This window comes from Mesoplodon bidens (genome assembly GCF_964165515.1).
Source record: "Mesoplodon bidens genome assembly, chromosome: 13".
In the NCBI taxonomy this organism is placed as follows: domain Eukaryota; kingdom Metazoa; phylum Chordata; class Mammalia; order Artiodactyla; family Ziphiidae; genus Mesoplodon; species Mesoplodon bidens.
In genome coordinates this window covers 7,068,192-7,086,643 of record NC_138169.1, presented here as the reverse complement: position 1 = coordinate 7,086,643, position 18,452 = coordinate 7,068,192, and the positions used below count along the sequence as shown (strand labels likewise).

Here is an 18,452-nt window from a genome sequence, read left to right as displayed (position 1 = left end):
GATCATCCAGCCTCTGGTTTGTTTGAAACTGGACCTATTGACCTGAACTTCTGAGAGCTTTGAATAAGTACCATACTGTTCATGTGATTTTTCAAGAAAGTGACATTCAACATTTTTCTTTTATCCATGGCTGTGTCTTTGAAAGTTCAGGGTCTTAAAATTCAGGATGTCTCATGTAAAGTAAATGTCTGATTTAGTAGCAAGACTCACACATTCATTACTAGGTTTTTGCATCAGGAGTATGAATCTCATTGTTACATAGGGGACCTACGATATCTTAAAATTGCTGTCAGCTGTTAGAACTGTTTTAGAAAAATATGCTCTTTCCTTTGTAAATTTCCAGTGCAGAATTTTACTATTCTCCTAAATCTCAGACCACCTTGCAGGAACACCTTTATGATTTCACCCATGCTTCATTTACAAAGCATGTTATGGGCTAGAGTTGGTAGGTACATTAGGTAAACAAGCTGCTCCACATCAGGGAAGCTGAGTTGTGAGGCAGCTTCAGAAGAAACACACACAGGGGCAGCAGTGTTTACCTAGTGTTTACAGAGTCTAAGCTGGCGGTTACCAACCCTGAGTACCAGGATACCGATGGATGGGAAAAATAGGCACATTCAGGGGCTTCCCTGGTGGCGCAGTGGTTGAGAGTCCGCCTGCCGATGCAGGGGACGCGGGTTCGTGCCCCGGTCCGGGAAGATCCCACATACTGTGGAGCAGCTGGGCCCGTGAGCCATGGCCGCTGAGCCTGCGCGTCCGGGACCTGTGCTCCGCAACGGGAGAGGCCGCAGCAGTGAGAGGCCCGCGTAGCGGAAAAAAAAAAAAAAAAAAAAAAGGCACATTCAGTCCCCACCCCTGGACATTTGGGCTTAGTCTTATAATGGCCCTGGTAACTAAAAAAAAAAAAAAAAATTGGTAGAACCCCCCTGTCAGGGACTGTAGTTGTCAACATGGCAAAGGCAGATACCCTCTGACCCGGCAATTCTGCTGCTAGTTTATTCTGCAGACGGATGCACGTGTGTGAAAGTGTGCAGCGCTGTTTTAGAAAGATTGGAAGCTACCTGTCCACCAGTGGGGCCTGGACAAACGTGAGCAAATTACACTAGATGGTCGACCAGGGTGCCTCAGTCTTGGCACTGTTGACATTTGGGGCTGGATAATTCTTTGGCATCGGGTGCCGTCCTATGCACTGGAGGATATTTAGCAGCATCCCTGGGGCCCTCTGGATGACAGCACCCACCCAGCTGCGACAACCAAAAACGTGTCCAGTGAATGACAATCATCCCTGGGGGCCAAAATCACCCCTGGTTGAGACCCACTGTCTTTTATTGTGGTGTGAAGTCATGTCCAGGGTATTCTAAGGAAAGAAAGGTATGGGATAGCATGTGTATAACACGCTGCCATTTATGTAAAAAGAGAACAGAAATATATCTGTATTTTTTTACATGATTGCATGTGTATTTATAAATTATTTCAGGAAAGACACCCAGGAAACTACCAACACTGGTCACCCCAGGGGGAAGGCAACCAAAGGTGATGCGGGGAGGGGGATTCCTCAGCACACATGCTTTTATACTCTCTGAGAATAAACTCTAATAGTTCTAATGGGCAGTCAGGTTGGAGAACCACTGCTCTAAACCAACATTATCGTGTCTGGTCATTTTTCTCAGCGATCTGGAAACGGAGTTCATGTAGATTCTATAAACCGACTTGATGGTTTCTTAGCAAACCATAGTAAAATGTGTAGAGAGCAGCCCAGTCAGATGTACTTGAGTGCCCTGTTAGGAAACTGTACCTCTCTCAATCCGTGAGCACCCAGTCTTGCACCCTGGGTGCTCCGTGGGTGGAGAGAAAACATTATTTGGGTAACCCCCCAACTTGCCAGTTGCAGACGGGGCATGTGGCTCTCCGTCTCCACTGCAGCCCCATGAGTCAGCCAGACATTTGGTCCCCAAGCCATCTTTTCACCCACCGCCATTGCTTTGGCAAGTCTACCCTACCCACCATCTGGCATCCCCTAGGGTTCCACACACCACACTCAATCCGCCTTGGGACATTTGTCTTCTCCGCAGGGGACTAAGTATTTGACACAGTGAATGCTGAAACAAGATGCCAAGAAAAAAAGAATCCACACAAGAAATGTTGCAATGTCTCATCCTTAGCAACTTTGTTTGGTTAGTACTGCATAACTCACAGCAGATTCCAAGGCACTGGCCTTGAACATTGCTACATGCTCTAGGCATTATCAGTAACAAGGTGCAATAGAGAACCACAGGCTCTTGCAAACTTGTCTCCAGTTTCTGGGCAGGAGGACTGTCCTCCCTATTTTCTGTTTGCTTTGTGCCTAAGCTGGGCCAGCTCATCCTGTGACTTCGGAGGCCCTGCCTGTCTAGTCGATGCTTCCTATATATTATGCTACCACCATGACCACGTCATGAACGTGACTAATGAAAACCTACCACTTCCCTGCCTCCCACTTAAGTATGACAAATGTGATCATAAAACCTCTACACAAATAATTTCATACAAAGCAAGTCAAACAGCAATTATAGCGGCATGTGATGTATCTGGCGAAGCTTGCGTTACTGAAGTTAATGCAAAAGTCAGCTTCCGCTCGTGGTCTTATTAAATATATATCCTAAGGGATCAGAGTCATCTATTAGAAACGGTGATAGCCCTGGTATAAATAAACGTTTCTTTAGAGTTTGGCATCAGTTTTTTGACGTGCTCCCTCAAAGCAGACAGTTTGTTGGAGGGGTCAGGTTTGAGGGTGTGACACCCAAGGCGGCCAGGTTCTGTTGCAGGCGCTGGTGGTTCAGGTCCAAGGACAGAGGTGGGTCACAGTCACAGGTGCTGCAGGGCCTCCTGTCCTTGCTCCGTGTAACCGTCGTCGCGGTGGCAGTTGGCCCACTGGCCAAAGGACTCGTGGATGCGCACATTTCTCTGCGTGTTGGCCAGACGCTTCTTATCTCGGGAGAAGAAGCTAAACCTTTGAGAAGGGAAAGAAAGAAATGAGAGGCTGCCCTTGGCCATGCACGTCACAGTTTTTGCAAGCCAGCAGCAAACGTGAGGGAGCAAATCAACTCGAGGTGTGAAAGAAAAAGTTCGGGGTGCGGGTCAAAGTTATTCCAGAAAGCAGCAGGGCATTCTGTGTGTCATTGTCACAGTACCTTGGAGGTGACACAGTGTGAGCAGGGTGTGCACACAGGTGATGTATCTCCCACCTTAAGCACTACTGAGGACTTCTTCTCATGACCAGTGGAAATAAAAAGCTACTGGAAACATACATCATGGGTTTCTTTACCTTAATGATGCACAGAAAGGAATACTTGAAAGCCATATGGTACGTAAGACGATTCGGATGTAAAGAGACGAATATTTTAAATTTAAGTAACTATTTATTTCATGTGGATTGGGAAACTAGGTAAGTAGCACATCAAAGCCCAAATTTCATGGATATTACTACAGCTTAGGATGAGGTAAAAGTAGGTAGTTAAGCAAAATGAGGCAATTAAAATATACATTAAGGAATAGCATATGTGGTTCTCTGATTAGATGAACATTATGAATATAGTATGTGAATGAAATGTGGGAAATATTAATTTGGACAAGTGACAAGAACTGATTTAATGGTGATTAAAACTGATTTAATTTAAAGGTGAAAGCCTTTAGAAGTTATCACAGTAACTATCTACATAGCAACAGCTAAAGTAGACCAAGAGGTCTTTTCAAAACAGCTGTGACTATTGATCAATCTGAGTGAACCATCTGATTGATGCCTAAAAGATAAAAGTAGAAATCTCAGGCCAAAAGCTGATAATGTGGCCCATTTAAAACAAAGTCAGCTTAAACTCCACCTAAACAGAGACTAGGACCCTGGCCAGTAAACCTGAGTTGGCCTATTTTGAGTATTTCCCTAAAGCCCTCTCTAAGCTGCCAACTGTTCTTCTGTACTCTCTGCCTCTAATTAAAGATTCTTTCTATTTTTACCAAGTTCCCCTACTCTTGAATTTTGGTTTCTGAACTTGGTAAGAAATATGGTAGCTCTGTTATGTTTTCCAGGGGCAGGAATAGGAAGGAACCCCTGAAGAAGTCAGCACTTCAGATCAACTATTTTTAGTTCCCTCTGTCCGTTTACCTATTCGTTTTTTGTTTTGTTTTGTTTTTGTTTTTTAGTGCTGTGGCCTATGGAGTTCAGTTTTAATCACATCTGAGTGAAAATGATTTTCCTATTCTGTGGTTACTGGATCCTACAATAACTTCCTAGCAGGAATAAAGTGGTTTTTCATTGAAAAGCTGGGGCAAGCCAAGTTTGTCTAGAGAAATTCTCCCTACCAGCTAAAGTCTCTTTTTTTCTGCAACCAATATGTGTACTGGCAAATGAAGGCATTCTTCTCATTCTGGGTTATTTGTGAGTCCTTTCCATAGTGTAATCAAAGCAATTAGCTGGCCAGAAAGACAGCAGCGCTCATCACTGTTACATGTCATGTCTATATGATTCAAGCAGGAAAGCCACTTGCCACTTCCTGTCCAAGGGGACACAGAAAGAATCAAGACAAAAGTCTCCTCCTCTGCTTTTCCTGTTTTAACAAGATCAAATGGCTTGCTGACTATGGCTTGGCAAAACAAAGCGGTTTAGAAAGCCAGGGTGTGAAGATCAAAAACACAGCGTTAGTGTCACTTGGGGGGGGGGCGCGGGGATGGGTCATGGTGGGCGTTGATTACTGACCCGTCACTTAAAGGACCTTCTTTACTGGATCATGGACAAGGTGGTTTTAGAATGGAAACAGAAAAGACAGAAAGAATTATTGGTGACAGAGATGAGAATTCCGAGGCTTCACTCGTGCATGTGGAGCGTCATGAGCTACACGTTTGAAATCGCACTCCACACCCACTTCAAATGGGAACACGCAGGTGACGGCCATGCAGCTAAAGGGGCCAGAGGAGACAGGCCAGCCCCAGCAGTAGCTGCAGCAGACATTACAAAGGCACAGCTCAAAAGGAAACCAGAAAAATGCAGTGCCTACGAGGGACACAAGTCGTCGGACAGGCTGCAGTGTGGGGTCATCTATTATCAGTCCGGCTGCTACCATGGGCATTATGGCTGTAAACATCCTGGTTAGAAAAGTACAGATAGACACAGAGAAGATAAAAACAGGGGCGGCATGAAAAAGAAACATACTCCATAGACAGGTCAGCCGAAGGGTTTGCTTATGGTTTATGTGGAATTATGGCCCCCAACGCCCCCCCATTCATACTTTGAGAAGTCCTAACTCCCAGGAGCTCAGAATGTCACCTTATTTATTTATTTATTGAATGTCACCTTATTTAGAAATAGAATCCTTGTAGATGTAACTAGTTTTGGTGAGGTCATACTGGAGTAGGGTGGCCCTATTCCAATACAACTGGTGTCCTTATAAAAGGGGGAAATTTGGACACAGACACACACACAGGAAGAAGGCCATGTGAAGATGGAGGCAAAGTTTGGGGTGATGCTTCTACAAGTGAACAAAGGCCAAAGATTGTCAGCAAACCACTAGAAGCTAGGAGAGAGGCGTGGAGCAGATTTTCCCTCATGGCCCTCAGAAGGAATTGACCCTGCCAACACCTTGATCTTGGACTTCTAGCTTCTAGGAACTGTGAGACAATACATCTCTATTGTTTTTTGTATTTTTTTGCCCATGCCACTTGGCTTGTTGGATCTTAGTTCCCTGACCAGGGATTGAACCCAGGCCCTCGGCAGTGAAAGTGCGGAGTCCTAACCACTGGACCGCCAGGGAAGTCCCTGTCTCTGTTGTTGAAGCCAACTCAGTTTGTGGTACAACAGCCCTAGCAAACGAATACAGCGTGTGATAACCATGTGGGGAAGACAGGGTGGCCTCAAGGGCTGAAAACGCAGGCCTGGGTGCGGGGAAGGAAGTGTCAAAACCTGCCGTGGGATTACGTGGTGACACTCTTGGGTGTCTTCCAGCACGTCTCCCCCAGCTGCCATGAGCTGCAGGCTATGTGCCCTGAAGGCAGCCAGGGGAGACCCAGGAGAGAAGGTGAGGCAGCCAGGATGGGCCGGGCAGGAGAGAGCCTGCATCATCACCTGCCTGGTAAGTCAGAGCCGACAGTGAATGCTCATTGGTTCCTTGTCTGGGCAAGGAAAATGAAGAAGAAACTCCAACTAAGCCTCCAGAGCTTATTTTGAACAGCTTTGATTTCTTTTTTTTTTTTTAAGAGGTTGGCTGAGAAAAGATATAATATGATTATCTCAAATGAGGTTTGAGAATTAATTCTCTGCATCTGGATCACCTTTGATGCAACTTCACAGACTAGCTGGGTGTTGGCACCTTGGCAAAACTACCTGGATGGCTTCTCAGAGACAACCAGAAGGGGTTCCATTTGGTAAATGAATGGGCCCAATCCCCAGGGGCCAGGCTGGCGGGTACCATTAGCTTTCCAGGGGCTCTAAGCCACAGGGTACTGCACCCACCTTTACCAGGACCCCTCTCTAGCATAACAGGGAGCCCCCAAAGACAAAGTCGTTGTTTGGGGGATGGCCCCAGATGTGCAGGGTAGGTATTTTTCCTGGACAGGTGTTTGCCCACTGGGAAGTGCTGGACTTCCTTTGGGGCCCAATCAGGGGCCAAACTGATGCACCAGGGCCTTGGGACACCTGGGGTGTTCCAGCCGAGCTATTCTCTGTGTGTCTCGCTGGGATCATGGAACGGACGACCCCCTTCCCTCTCTATTCCAGGTGCCTTGCTGCAGGAGCCGCCTGCTCTAGAGGGACAGCCACTTCCATGAAAAAAGGCTGGCTTGTTTTGGGCAAAAGTTGTCTCCTGGATACGATGTAGCTGGTTTCAAACTCCCCTGAGCCCCTGCCACCACCCCGCCCTGTGACAAATTATTTCTGGAAGACTCAAACCAAATGAAGTTCTAACAGTGGCATTTCAGACAGTGTGATGGGCGGCTGTAAAGAAGCTATTTCTGGGCTGCAGTGAGCAGGGCGGTGGGTAGGGGGACAGGGAGAGAATGCCCTGTTGTTGCTACCGTCGGATACTTGGGTGGCTGCCTGGTCCGAGGCCAACCTTTCCAGTGTGTGAGGCCAGTTGTTCTGATCGCAGCTTCCCTGGCTGTGCCTCTGCGCCCCCTGCCAGCTGCCTGCCTCTCAGGTCAGCCCCCCCGCCCCTGCTCAGCAGCGAGCAGCTGTGTGTATACCTGTCAGCCCAGGATTGAGAGCCGGGCACCACACAAAGGGGGCGCTGGTGCCTGGTGTCCACTGGGGATGAGGCTGGAGCCACTCAGGCGCTCCCTCGTGACCTGCCCAGCCAGTGCCAACCCAGACTGTCTGGCCAGCAGCTGCTCAGTCACAAGCTATTCTTGGAAGGTTTTCTGGGCACACTGTTTTGACAGGCGGCAGGAGTTTCTGGTTCCCTTGACCAGTTCAGCCCAGAAATGTAGGCCCTGGTGTCTCTGGCTGGTGGTGCATTTGAGAGATAAGGGAACTGGGCAGCCAGCCGACAGCTGGTGACTCGGGAAATGGGGTGAGGAAAAGGGGGGTGGGGAGGCCGAACGAGACGGCTGGGGCAAGCACTGTCTTGTCTTGGCCAGGAGGCAATCAAAAGGCATGGGTTCCAATCCCGACTCCGATCCATCCAGCAAGGTGATCGCAGTGAAGTCAGTGGGCTTCTCCGGGCCCCAGTTTCCTCATCTGAGAAACGGGGCTAATTGTCCCAGCTCTGAATCTCGGACAGGGTGGAAGCTACCCTAGTTCAAGTGCTCCAAGCCAATGAAGCCCCTTCGAACCTCCATGGTAGTTACTGCTTACTTACTGGAGGGTGGGGAAAAGTGGTCGAGGGCGAGAAGCTGAGCTGGAGAACAGCTGTGAGCTGCACTAAAGAGGCTGTGTGACTCATACTTCACAAAAGCAAGGACAAAGGGACGAGACAGACCCAGATGGGTGCCCGAGAGTGAAGGATGGCGAGGGAGACAGGCATGGAACCGTCTTAAGAACTGTCATTCCCTTGCCCCGGTCCCCAGGGAAGATCCATCCCTGCCCCAGGCTCTGAGCTCCTGGCCATATTGATGCAGCTTCCGGTCAGTGGCTGAGGTGGACAAACTGACCAGTGTCCTGTCTGGGCTGGTCAAAAGCCTTTTGTACCATTTGGATCTTCCACTTATCCCCTACAAGGCCGGGGCAGCCATGGGACTGGCCACCTGCACCCCGTGGACGAGAGATTCTGAATTCTCTCTCCCTCTCTGTCTCTGACTCCCAGATTCCATCTGCTTCTCCTGCTGGGCTCAAAGCCCCAGGTCTTGCTGAGCAACCAGAAGCCAAACTGAAGGGGAGAAGGGTTTGAGAACAGGGCCACAGGGTCCTTTCTGGAACAATCTGGAAAAGAGGACCAGACACCATAGCCTACTCGTGTGTGGGTAGAAGAACTAGTGGGAAAAACATTGTTGGTTAATTCTGACAACTTTCCTCTGGATTTTTTTTTTTTTTTTTTTTTTTTTTTTGCGGTATGCGGCCTCTCACTGTTGTGGCCTCTCCCGTTGCGGAGCACAGGCTCCGGATGCGCAGGCTCAGTGGCCATGGCTCACAGGCCCAGCTGCTCCATGGCATGTGGGATCCTCCCGGACCGGGGCACGAACCCGTGTCCCCTGCATCGGCAGGCGGACTCTCAACCACTGCGCCACCAGGGAAGCCCTTTCCTCTGGATTTTACCCAGTTTGAGATTTGCAAAAACCAACTTTTAAGTACCTGTTTTAGAGAAAGGGGGCTGGAGTGGAAAACTAGAAAGTCAGAACATCCCCGCTTCAGAAGGAAGTCTTAGAATTACATATGACTTGGAATTACAGTGCCGGAGATGCTGTAAATGCAGCACACTTGGAGCAGAGATGCCAGAAAGGTCTGATTGTTAAAGGGAAGGAACTGCTGAAAGAAGAAGATAGATGCTGGTCTCTTGGTCTCACCCCTCCCTTAGCTAAGGGAGGAACTGTGTGGGCTCATGAACTCTTTCTCAATTTCCCCAGGTTTTAACCCAAAGCATTTAAGATCACTTCTGCTCATCCTTACCTGCAAGTGGGGCTGGTGGACAGGTCAGGCTCTAAGCGAAGTCAGTCCCATTTCTTAGCAAGCACGGGATGGGAAACCCTAACCAAGGATACTGAGTACATCACAGAATTGAGACCAAAGGGCTCCCTCTCCCCCAGGATGAGGCTACAGTGGACGCCGGTTACTTCCACTGCTCAGCAAACTGATCTTGCTTGGGGTCTGTCCTTCCCCAAATCCCTGTCCATGGGAACTCGATGGAGTTAAGCTACTCTAAGTTTCAGGCGTGAGAATGAGACCCAGGCCAGACGTATGGATGCACTGCCCTGTGGGGTGGTCATGTGACCCAGTCAGAGCCAAGGAGCCTCAATTCTGTGACTTCTGTGGGAGATTCTCTCCTCCCACCGGAGTTTCAGACAAGAAAGCAGAAGCCTGAGCTGATGGCGGCCATACTGCCACCCTGAGGGGACAGCATGCCCAAGAATACAGCCCACAGAAAGGAAAACAGGTAGAGGCGGAAGGAACCAGGCAGATCCCTGAGAACGAGACCTGGGTCCAGCTGAGCCTGAAGCCAGGATGACCGGAAAATCTCTAGCTGCTTGGCCAACAGTTTTTCTTTCTTTAAATTACTTTGAGTTGCGTTTCAAGTGCCAGTGGGAGATTACAAACTAATACGTGGCCAACGTGGTGTTGGGATCCAGAGCAAGTCTATCTGGTTCCAAGCTTCACCCCCAGGAAATATTTATCCCTAACCAGAACTGGGGACCACACCCCCTCCCAAATCCAGCGGATCTGCTTGACCAAGGGCCGAGCAAACAAGCAACGTGAAGCTGGCAGGAGAGGCTTGGAAAGGAGCCGCGTGTTAATCCACACACTCCAGAGGGCGGCTAGCCTATCTCAGGGCTCGGCATCTGAACAAGTTACCCCTTTCTAAGAGCAGAGGGTCCAGCAGTTACACACATTTTGCGTTCCCTTCCTATCCCCCAACACCGAGCATTACGTCAACTCACAGGATAAGAACTAGCCAAGAATTTCCAAACAAAAGTGGAATTTAAAGGTTGAGGCGGGGCTTCCCTGGTGGCACAGTGGTTGAGAGTCCACCTGCCGATGCAGGGGACACAGGTTCATGCCCCGGTCCAGGAGGATCCCACCGCGGCTGGGCCCGTGAGCCATGGCCGCTGAGCCTGCGCCTCCGGAGCCTGTGCTCCGCAACGGAAGAAGCCACAACAGTGAGAGGCCCACATACCACAAAAAAAAAAAAAAAAAAGGTTGAGGCATCCGAGTAACACCCCAGTTCCTCTCCCCACACACCCCAGTTGGCTTTCCAACCCATGCCACTCGCCTTCACAAAGCTTCTACCAGGGTTTGGGGGTAAGAACCGAAGCCTCTTCTGTAAGAAGGTGCAAGGCTGAGAGTCAGGAAGACCCTCTCAGGGGACAAAACGAGGCCACAAGACAACTGGGAGCAGAAGGCCCTCCTGCAGAGTTTGAAACGTGGGCTCTGGGCCAGGCTGCCTGGGTTCGAACCCTGGCTCTGCCTCTTATTAGCTGTATGACCCTAGGCAGGTGATTGGCTTCAGTGCCTCAGTTTCCTTAACTGTAAAATGGGGATGACAGTGCCCTCGCCTCGCAGGGCTATGGTGAGGACTCAGTGCCATTATCTGCAGGAATGGTACCCGGCAGATAGGTTCTTAGTAGATATTAGCACACAGTAGGATCTTACTAGATATTAGCACATAGTAGGTTCTTACTAGATATTAGCTAACTAGACCAGAGCTTTAACCCTTTATCTGAAGGGCTACAGGGGTCAACGAACCTAAAACTGTAAGACTGTATGACTCCCCCCTCACACACCCCCCTGCCGCTGCCGAAAGGGTCTGCAAACTCTCATTCAAATCTCAAAGGAGTCTTTTGATGCAAGGTCTCCGAAGTAGCTTTAAGTCTAATTGAGGGCAAGGACTAGGCCGCTCTTTCTCTTGTGTGTCCCCCACAGCCACCAGGGCCCAGCGCTGCATGTATTATGCACCAATGAATACTTAATGGAGAGACAGATGGATAGGTGAAGTCATCACAGAAAAGTATATATGGGGTGGACCCACGGCCATTCGGACACCTCGGAGCTGGGGTTTCAAGGCCTTAAGATGTGTGAACCTTTCTCACCATGCAGTAGTTGCTGTCCTCAAAGACATGCCCCGCCTGACACACTCAAGCAAGCCCAGGCCCCAGCCCTTTCCCACCCCCTCGGCCTTCCCCAAACCTCTCTGCCCAGGGATGCCCCCCAAGGAGGAACTCAGACTTCCATGTACAGAGGTGACTCTGCAGTCAAGGGCCAGGCCCCGCGGGAGGTGGTTAGTAACAAGCCCAGCCCTGGAGCAGGTGCCCAGGAGAAGTGAGAGGCCGTGTGAACCGCCAGCTCAGCCGCGAGCGAGCAGCCCCGGACGCCGGGAGCGCAGCACTTACAGTCGCTTGATCCCAGACTCCGGCTGGGGGGACATTCTCGGGTGGGTGACGGGTGGAGGTTGGGGTATTCGATTTTCCTCTTCTATTTCTTCACTGGAAGGAGTTGAGAGGTGTGAGATAAGAGTCAAAAATTCCATGAGAGCTGGAATATTCTCTCTGATGGCCTGGGAGGGCATGTACTTTTTCAGGGTAGTGAAAATAAGGGACCCAGGAGGACAGCAATGGTGGCCTTTGCCCCACAGGCTCTCTGCCTCGGGGGCTGGCCTCTGGAATGGCCAGTTAAGAGGAGGGATCAGTCCTGGAGGCAACGGACACAGGTGCCTGCAGGCCCTTTGGCCCAGTTGGTCACACGTGAGAAATTTCAGGAAGGTACCCACATCTCTATTTTAAGTTTACTTTGGAGATTCTAGCCGAAAAGAATGGCTTCCTATTTTCTGTTCTTGCCAAATGCTTCCTTGTCTCCACACCTTTGTGGTTTATTCTGCCTGGAATATGCCACCCACAACATCTCCCATACCTGAAACGTACCCCCCTATCCTTTAGGGAAGGCCCAGTTCAAATGCCACTTCCTCCAGGAAGCCTTCCTGATTTCCGCCCCATTCCCAAGCCAGAAGTGATTTCTCTCTTCTTTGAACAGCCAGTGCACACACTGTCATAAAACTTTCTTATGTGGCAGACCCACAGTGGGTTTTCAATAAAAATGTGTGGCACTGTATTTTCTCTGATGTCTTATCTTCCCTCCTGGGGCAGGGACCACATCTGGTGCATCTGGCCTTCCTTCCAGCTTTCCATTCAACAGGTAGTTGTTGTGCGTCTACTCTGAGCTAAGCTGCATCCTAAGTGCAGGGAACTTAGTCATGAACAAGACAAATAAGGTTTCTGGTCTCATGTTGTTGCAGTCTAATGCGGAAACAGACAATAAAACAAGCATGTTCATAAACAGGATAATGTGAGACGGTGAAAAGAGCCATGAAGGAAGTAAAGCTGGGTAAAGTGATAGACAGTGACTAGGACAGAGCGCTCCTTTGGAGGGGTGTTGATGGAGAAGGAAGGCCTCTCTCAGGAGGTGACATCTGACCCGAACCCCGAATGACCAGGAGCCAACCATGGGAAGAACCAAGGGGAATGTTTTCCCAGCTGCAGGAGCAGCATGTGCAAAGGTCCTGAGGTAGAACCAAGCATGGTGTGTTTTGAGGAACCAATAGAAGGGTAGTGTGTACAAAGCTGAACAAGTGTGAGGTGGCATGGTATTAGACGGTGCTCTAAGTCAGGGGCAGTGCTGTCCACAGAACTTTCCTCGAGGATGGAAATATTCTATATCTTCATTGTTCAGTACAGTGGCCACTAGCCACAAGTGTCAATGGAACACCTGAAATGTGCCGAGTGCAACTGAGGAACTGAATTTTACATTTTACTTAAGTTTAACTCATTTAAATTTAAATAGCCACAAGTGGCCAGTGGCTAGTGTATCAGACAGTGTGGCTCTAATATGTACAAGGAGTTCACTGGCCACGGATGGACTAAATGATCAAATATTAGGCTCTATCGCTCCACCATCTCTTATCTCTAATTCCAAAATCCAAAAGGCTCTAAAAACCAAAATTCGTTTTGTTTTCTTTTAATTTTGGTCATTCACTTGGTGGCAAAACCTGAAATGAAATCTCGTGAGGCTGTTTATAGTCTTTATTTATCCAATTTAGTAGGAATGTTCGTATCTTTTGCTTCAAAAATATTCACGTGTTTGATGTTGGGAGAGCTGCCCCAGAACTCGCTGGTAGTGTAAGGTAATGAGGTAATACAGTATATGTAGTATTCTTTTCTAACAGGAATGCACCTGAGCCCAAGAGTTTCAGAAAGGAATCATGAGTTGGTATGTGTGTGCTTCAGGCCAGAGACGGTGCAATCCTTGTCTTCCAGGTGTGAATTTGTCCCCAGACTCTGTACAACTGCAGAAAGGAGCCAGCCTGGGAGCTCCCAGGGGCACTCACCTCTTATAGTATGCCAGCTCCTCCTGCAACAAAAACACTTTGGACTTGAGCTCGTTCCTCTCGTGCAGCACGTCCCGCAGTTCCTGCAGCGTGAACCGGGGGCGGTTGGGGTCCTTGAGATCCATGGCCGCCTTCTCTGCCTCGGAGACACACCCATCTCCGCCCAGCTCCATCTGGAGGAGGGCAGAGATGCTGCTAATGAATTCCTGGCCGCCGCCACCAGCACCCACTCCGCATCCTGCCGGAGCCCAAATTTCCCACCCTCCCAGGGCCTGAGCAGCTTGCTGAGAACACTATTTTAAGAACTCGAGGGTGGCCTCTGCTCATGTTCTGTGCAGTCAGCGTCCCTCGGGAGGCCAAAGCCAGCGGCCACCTGCTCATTGTTTGCCTTCTCAAAAGCCAGACCCGCAGTCCTGGCGCCTCCCCACCTGACCCAGGGTTTTATTACAAATAACATTAAAAGGTGTCTGAGGAGAAGAAACCGCGGCCTACCCAGTGCTGCCACCCTCTTCAATCTGCCTGCTTTCCCTTTCCCATGTTCTTGACTCATGTTCTAGCCAAGTGCATTGCTAATTTGGCCAAAGTTGTTGGAATCAGAGCCAATGCGCAATTCTCTATTCCTTTTCATTTGATATTAAGTCATATACAGTTTCCTATTTGTTACTGGCCTTCTGGTCAAGCCTGCCCCTCCCCAGTGGCTGTGAGCATCTTCTCACTGGAGTTTGGTGGAAGCCCTGGTTGGGGCGGGGGGGTGGGTAACATCCCAGCCAATGTTCACATGCAGGGCATTTATTTCTTTTCCACACAGGTCACACAGATGGATCCTAGCCTGTTAAATCACCTGCTCCACATCCAAATCCCATCCTCCCTGCCCTCTTCCACAGCAAGGAGCTTTTTTTAAAAAAACTTTGTGATAAAATTCACTTGACATAAAATTTCCATTTTAAAATGCGCAATGCAGTGGGTGGTGCTTAGGACATTCACAGTGCTGTGCAACTACCACCGCTACCTAGTCCCAAAACATTTTCCAGAGGAAACTCCACACCCATTAGCAGTCACTCCCCATCCACCCCTCCCCACCCCCAGCCCCTGGCAACCACCATCTGCTTTCCACCTCTATGGATCTGCCTTTTCTGGACATTTCCTAGAAATGGAATCATATGATATGTGGCTTTTTGTGTCTGGCTTCTTTCACTCAGCATCATGTTTTCAAGGTTCATCCACATTGTGGCCTGTGTCAGTGCTTCATTCCTCTTCATGGCTGAATAATATTCCACTGTGTGAAGAGACATTTTATTTATCCTTTTATCCACTGATGGACATCTGGGTTGTTTCCAGCTTTTGGCTATTGGGAACAATGCTACTATGAACATCTGTGTATGAAGATTTGTTTGAACACCTGTTTTCAGTTCTCTGGGGTATACACCTAGGAGTGGAACTGGGGGGTCATATGGTGACTCTATGTTTAACTTTTGGAGGAACTGCCTGTTTCCCACAGTGGCCGCCCCATCTTACATTCTTGCTAGCAGTGTAGGAGGGGTTTGACATTCTCCACATCCTTGCCAACATTTTTTTCTTTTTTGATAGCAGGGAAGTTTTGGCAAGCTTTCCAAGTCAGCTGGCCAAATCTGCAGGTGGCCCCCACTCTCCAGGCCGTGTACAATTCCTGACACCTTTGAGCTGCCAGTGTCTTGTGATCGTCTAGAAGGAGTGGACAAAAGCTTAGGACAACAGTGGGAAAGCTCTGGAACAGGGGAAGAAGGGACTGAAATACAGAACTGCCCCCCACCCCCACCCCCCCAGAAAAAAGTCCCACAGAAGCAAAAGGAGAAAGGGACTCCCACCTAGATGGGCCAGGATGCTGAAGGACTCCAGAAGGCAGAGCTGAGAGGCCTCACGTCCTGGCAGAGTCAGGGACGTGCTGTTCTGGGAAAGGACACTTGAAAGGAGACACCTCCCACCAGGGCAGATCAGGTGACAGAAGAGCCACCCGGCAGGTCAGCAGCTGAGCAGCAGGCAGCAGGGGAGGCGCCTCATGGCAGCAGAAAACTGAAACCTGACACACGCCGCCCCCTCAGACCGGCTGGGCATCAGAGTGGGGCCTCTTCCCACCCACGAACTTGGGGAGGAAATGGTGGAGGATTTAAGTTCCTGAGAAGGCACTCTAAGGCATCTGCTGATGCCACACCTTCGGGGGGCTGTGTCCTCAGGGTACATCTTCAGTGTTTGACTCCCTCTGCAGACCCTTGGGGGCTGCTCCTCGGACGACCTGATGGCCACACATTCAGATGGTACCCCCTACCCAAGCTCCGTAGTGCAAATGCCTAGTATACAGCAGGCGCTCACTAATGCCAGTTCCCTTGTCTTCCTCTGCCCAGGTTAATCACAGAGCATCCTCGGATGTCTAGTTTTTTTTTTTTTTTTTTTTTTTTTGCGGTACGCGGGCCTCTCACTGTTGCGGCCTCTCCCGTTGCGGAGCACAGGCTCCGGACGTGCAGGCTCAGCGGCCATGGCTCACGGGCCCAGCCACTCCGCGGCACGTGGGATCTTCCCGGACCGGGGCACGAACCCGTGTCCCCCTGCATCGGCAGGCGGACTCTCAACCACTGCGCCACCAGGGAAGCCCGGACGTCTAGTATTTACTTAACATTACTGGGCATCAACTTTGTGCCTGCTGGTCACTGAGCTAATGAGACGAATAGGACAGTTGGTGGTGGAGGAAAGATACACACAAATTTACAAGGTAATATAATTAAAGAGGTACAAGGACATCAGGCTCCGAGAAGGATCATGGAAGACGTTACTGCAGATGTGGTCTCTGTGCATGGGGTCTTGACGAATGTGTAGGAGTTCACCAAGAACTCTGGGCCCACCCCGGCGGGGGCCCCCTCCCCCATTTTGTTTGGCCTTCACTGTGTTCTAAAACTCTTTTGAATTAGTTGCCAATGGTTTTACATCAGGAGATTTCACACTGAAGTTTGGGTTTGGGGCTTCCTTTTGGGAAAAAATTTGGAAGACTGGGTCACACTGGGTCCACATGGCAGCACTGGGCTGGTAACTGCATAGCAGCTGCTCCCTTTTACATGCTATTTCTATGGCTGCCCACTGCCCTTCCCTGCCTGTGGACTCCATAGGTGCTGGTGGCTTCAGACTCTAATCTCAGGCTCACACACTCCCTCCAGCCCCTCCCTCCCCAAACAACTCAAGCCCTGACATTCACTGGGCAAGTCCCCTGACTTTCGGCCTCTCTGGGAAGGGCCGGCTGATGGGTCCACACGCCCCTCACTTTCCAACGGGACACTGGGCAAGCTGCTTGCTCCTCCCTGGGCCCTTGTTTCCCCATCTAGCCCTCAAAAACCCAATAAGGACTTCCCTGGTGGTCCAGTGGTTAAGACTCCATGCTGCCAGTGCAGGGGGCGCAGGTTCGATCCCTGGTCAGGGAACTAAGATCCCACATGCCGTGCAGCGTGGACCAAAAAACCAAAAAAAACAAAAAAACCCAATAATATTTCTAAGGGCCCTTCCCACCCTGACATCTGGAAATTCCTATGAACACAGGCTTTCAAGGCACAGCAGTTCCCATGGGTTGTCATCACCCAGGACATCAAAGGGCTTCCTTAGAACCTGAGTTCTTTTCCTCTGGACAGCTTTTTTCTTTTTTTTGGCCGTGCCAAGCGGCTTGTGGGATCTTAGTTCCTTGACCAGGAATTGAACCCGTGCCCCCTGCAGTGGAAGCGTGGAGTCTTAACCACTGGACCGCCAGGGAAGTCCCAGGGACAGCTCTTTTATCAGAGGAGCAACCTGATTCCCTTATAGCTTGGGGGATTCCCAGACAGGTTTGCAAAACAAGTCCTGACTTCTGGGACCATTGCCTGGAAGTGCAGAAGAGGGTAAGCTTGGGGCTCCAGCTCTTCTGGAGACCAACACAGGCACTGACACAGCCCAGTCCTCAAGAGACACAGCGAAGGCTCTTCCCAACATGGCAATCGGGCTAATCAGCAGCGAGCCTTCTAGGCTTATTCCACGAGGGACCACGGAGGTGGCTCGGGTTATCACCGATTGTCTGCTGGTCCCCTGAGGATCTCCGGGCACAGCTTGAGAGAGGTGCCCGAGGCCCCAGGTGCTCCCTAGGGAGGCCCCAGAGACTGGCTGACAAGCAATGGGGCCTCGTCATTGGTGGAGGGAGCCGACACCCTCCACCAGGGCTCTCCATCCTGAGGCCTGGCCTCCTGGGCACACTCCCCACTGCCTGGGCACAGCAAGGCCACTTCCTGTGCTCTTGAAGGCCACTGAACATACTTCTGAGCAGCCTCTGGGCCGGCAATGGGGAATGACTGTGCTTTGGTCACCCTTGGTAGCTCCAGGCTACCGCGAATGAACTCAGCCTGAAAACGCTGTTTCACAGGCCAGCCATCAGGACCCTATCTGCTTTCCCTATACACTTAAAAAAGAAAAAACCCTAACTTACTAAGAAATCAGAACTTGTAAGGCAGAGACAGTGACATCAAGGAGGTACTGTTAACTTTACAGTTTTCTTATTGATTTTATATAAAGTCCCTTAGACAGGAAGCCAACCTCATTTTCTTAAGGGTTTATATGTCTAACTGTCAAAGGCAGGAAAACCATCAGTTAAAATATGAGGAGCTGGATGAACTAGAAAACATGCTGAGTGAGAAGGCAGTCAGGATCACATGTTGTATGATTCCATTTCCATTTTGGACATTTTTGGACTTTTTTTTTTTTTTTTTTGCGGTACGCGGGCCTCTCACTGTTGTGGCCTCTCCCCTTGCAGAGCACAGGCTCTGGACGCGCAGGCTTAGCGGCCACGGCTCACGGGCCCAGCCGCTCCATGGCATGTGGGATCTTCCCAGACCGCGGCATGAACCCGTATCCCCTGCATCGGCAGGCGGACTCTCAACCACTGTGCCACCAGGGAAGCCCTGGACATTTTTGAAATGTCCAAAA

At 50.0% G+C, this 18,452-nt stretch overlaps 1 protein-coding gene across 2 annotated transcripts in view; it reads right to left on the bottom strand.

Annotated features, from left to right (window-relative positions):
- Positions 1 to 2,142: 2,142 nt before the first annotated feature.
- RILPL1 (Rab interacting lysosomal protein like 1) overlaps positions 2,143 to 18,452 on the bottom strand; it is a 40,039-nt gene continuing 23,729 nt past the window's right edge. The window contains exons 5-8 of one of the 2 annotated variants that reach the window (XM_081252374.1): positions 13,488 to 13,660; positions 11,500 to 11,592; positions 5,028 to 5,115; positions 2,904 to 2,989 (exon numbers count right to left, since the gene is read on the bottom strand). In XM_081252374.1, the coding sequence (XP_081108500.1) occupies positions 2,984 to 2,989; positions 5,028 to 5,115; positions 11,500 to 11,592; positions 13,488 to 13,660 (360 nt within the window). In that variant the 3' untranslated portion in view covers positions 2,904 to 2,983. Of the gene's footprint in view, positions 2,990 to 5,027; positions 5,116 to 11,499; positions 11,593 to 13,487; positions 13,661 to 18,452 lie in introns of both variants that reach the window. The other variant, XM_081252373.1, reaches the window with a different exon arrangement.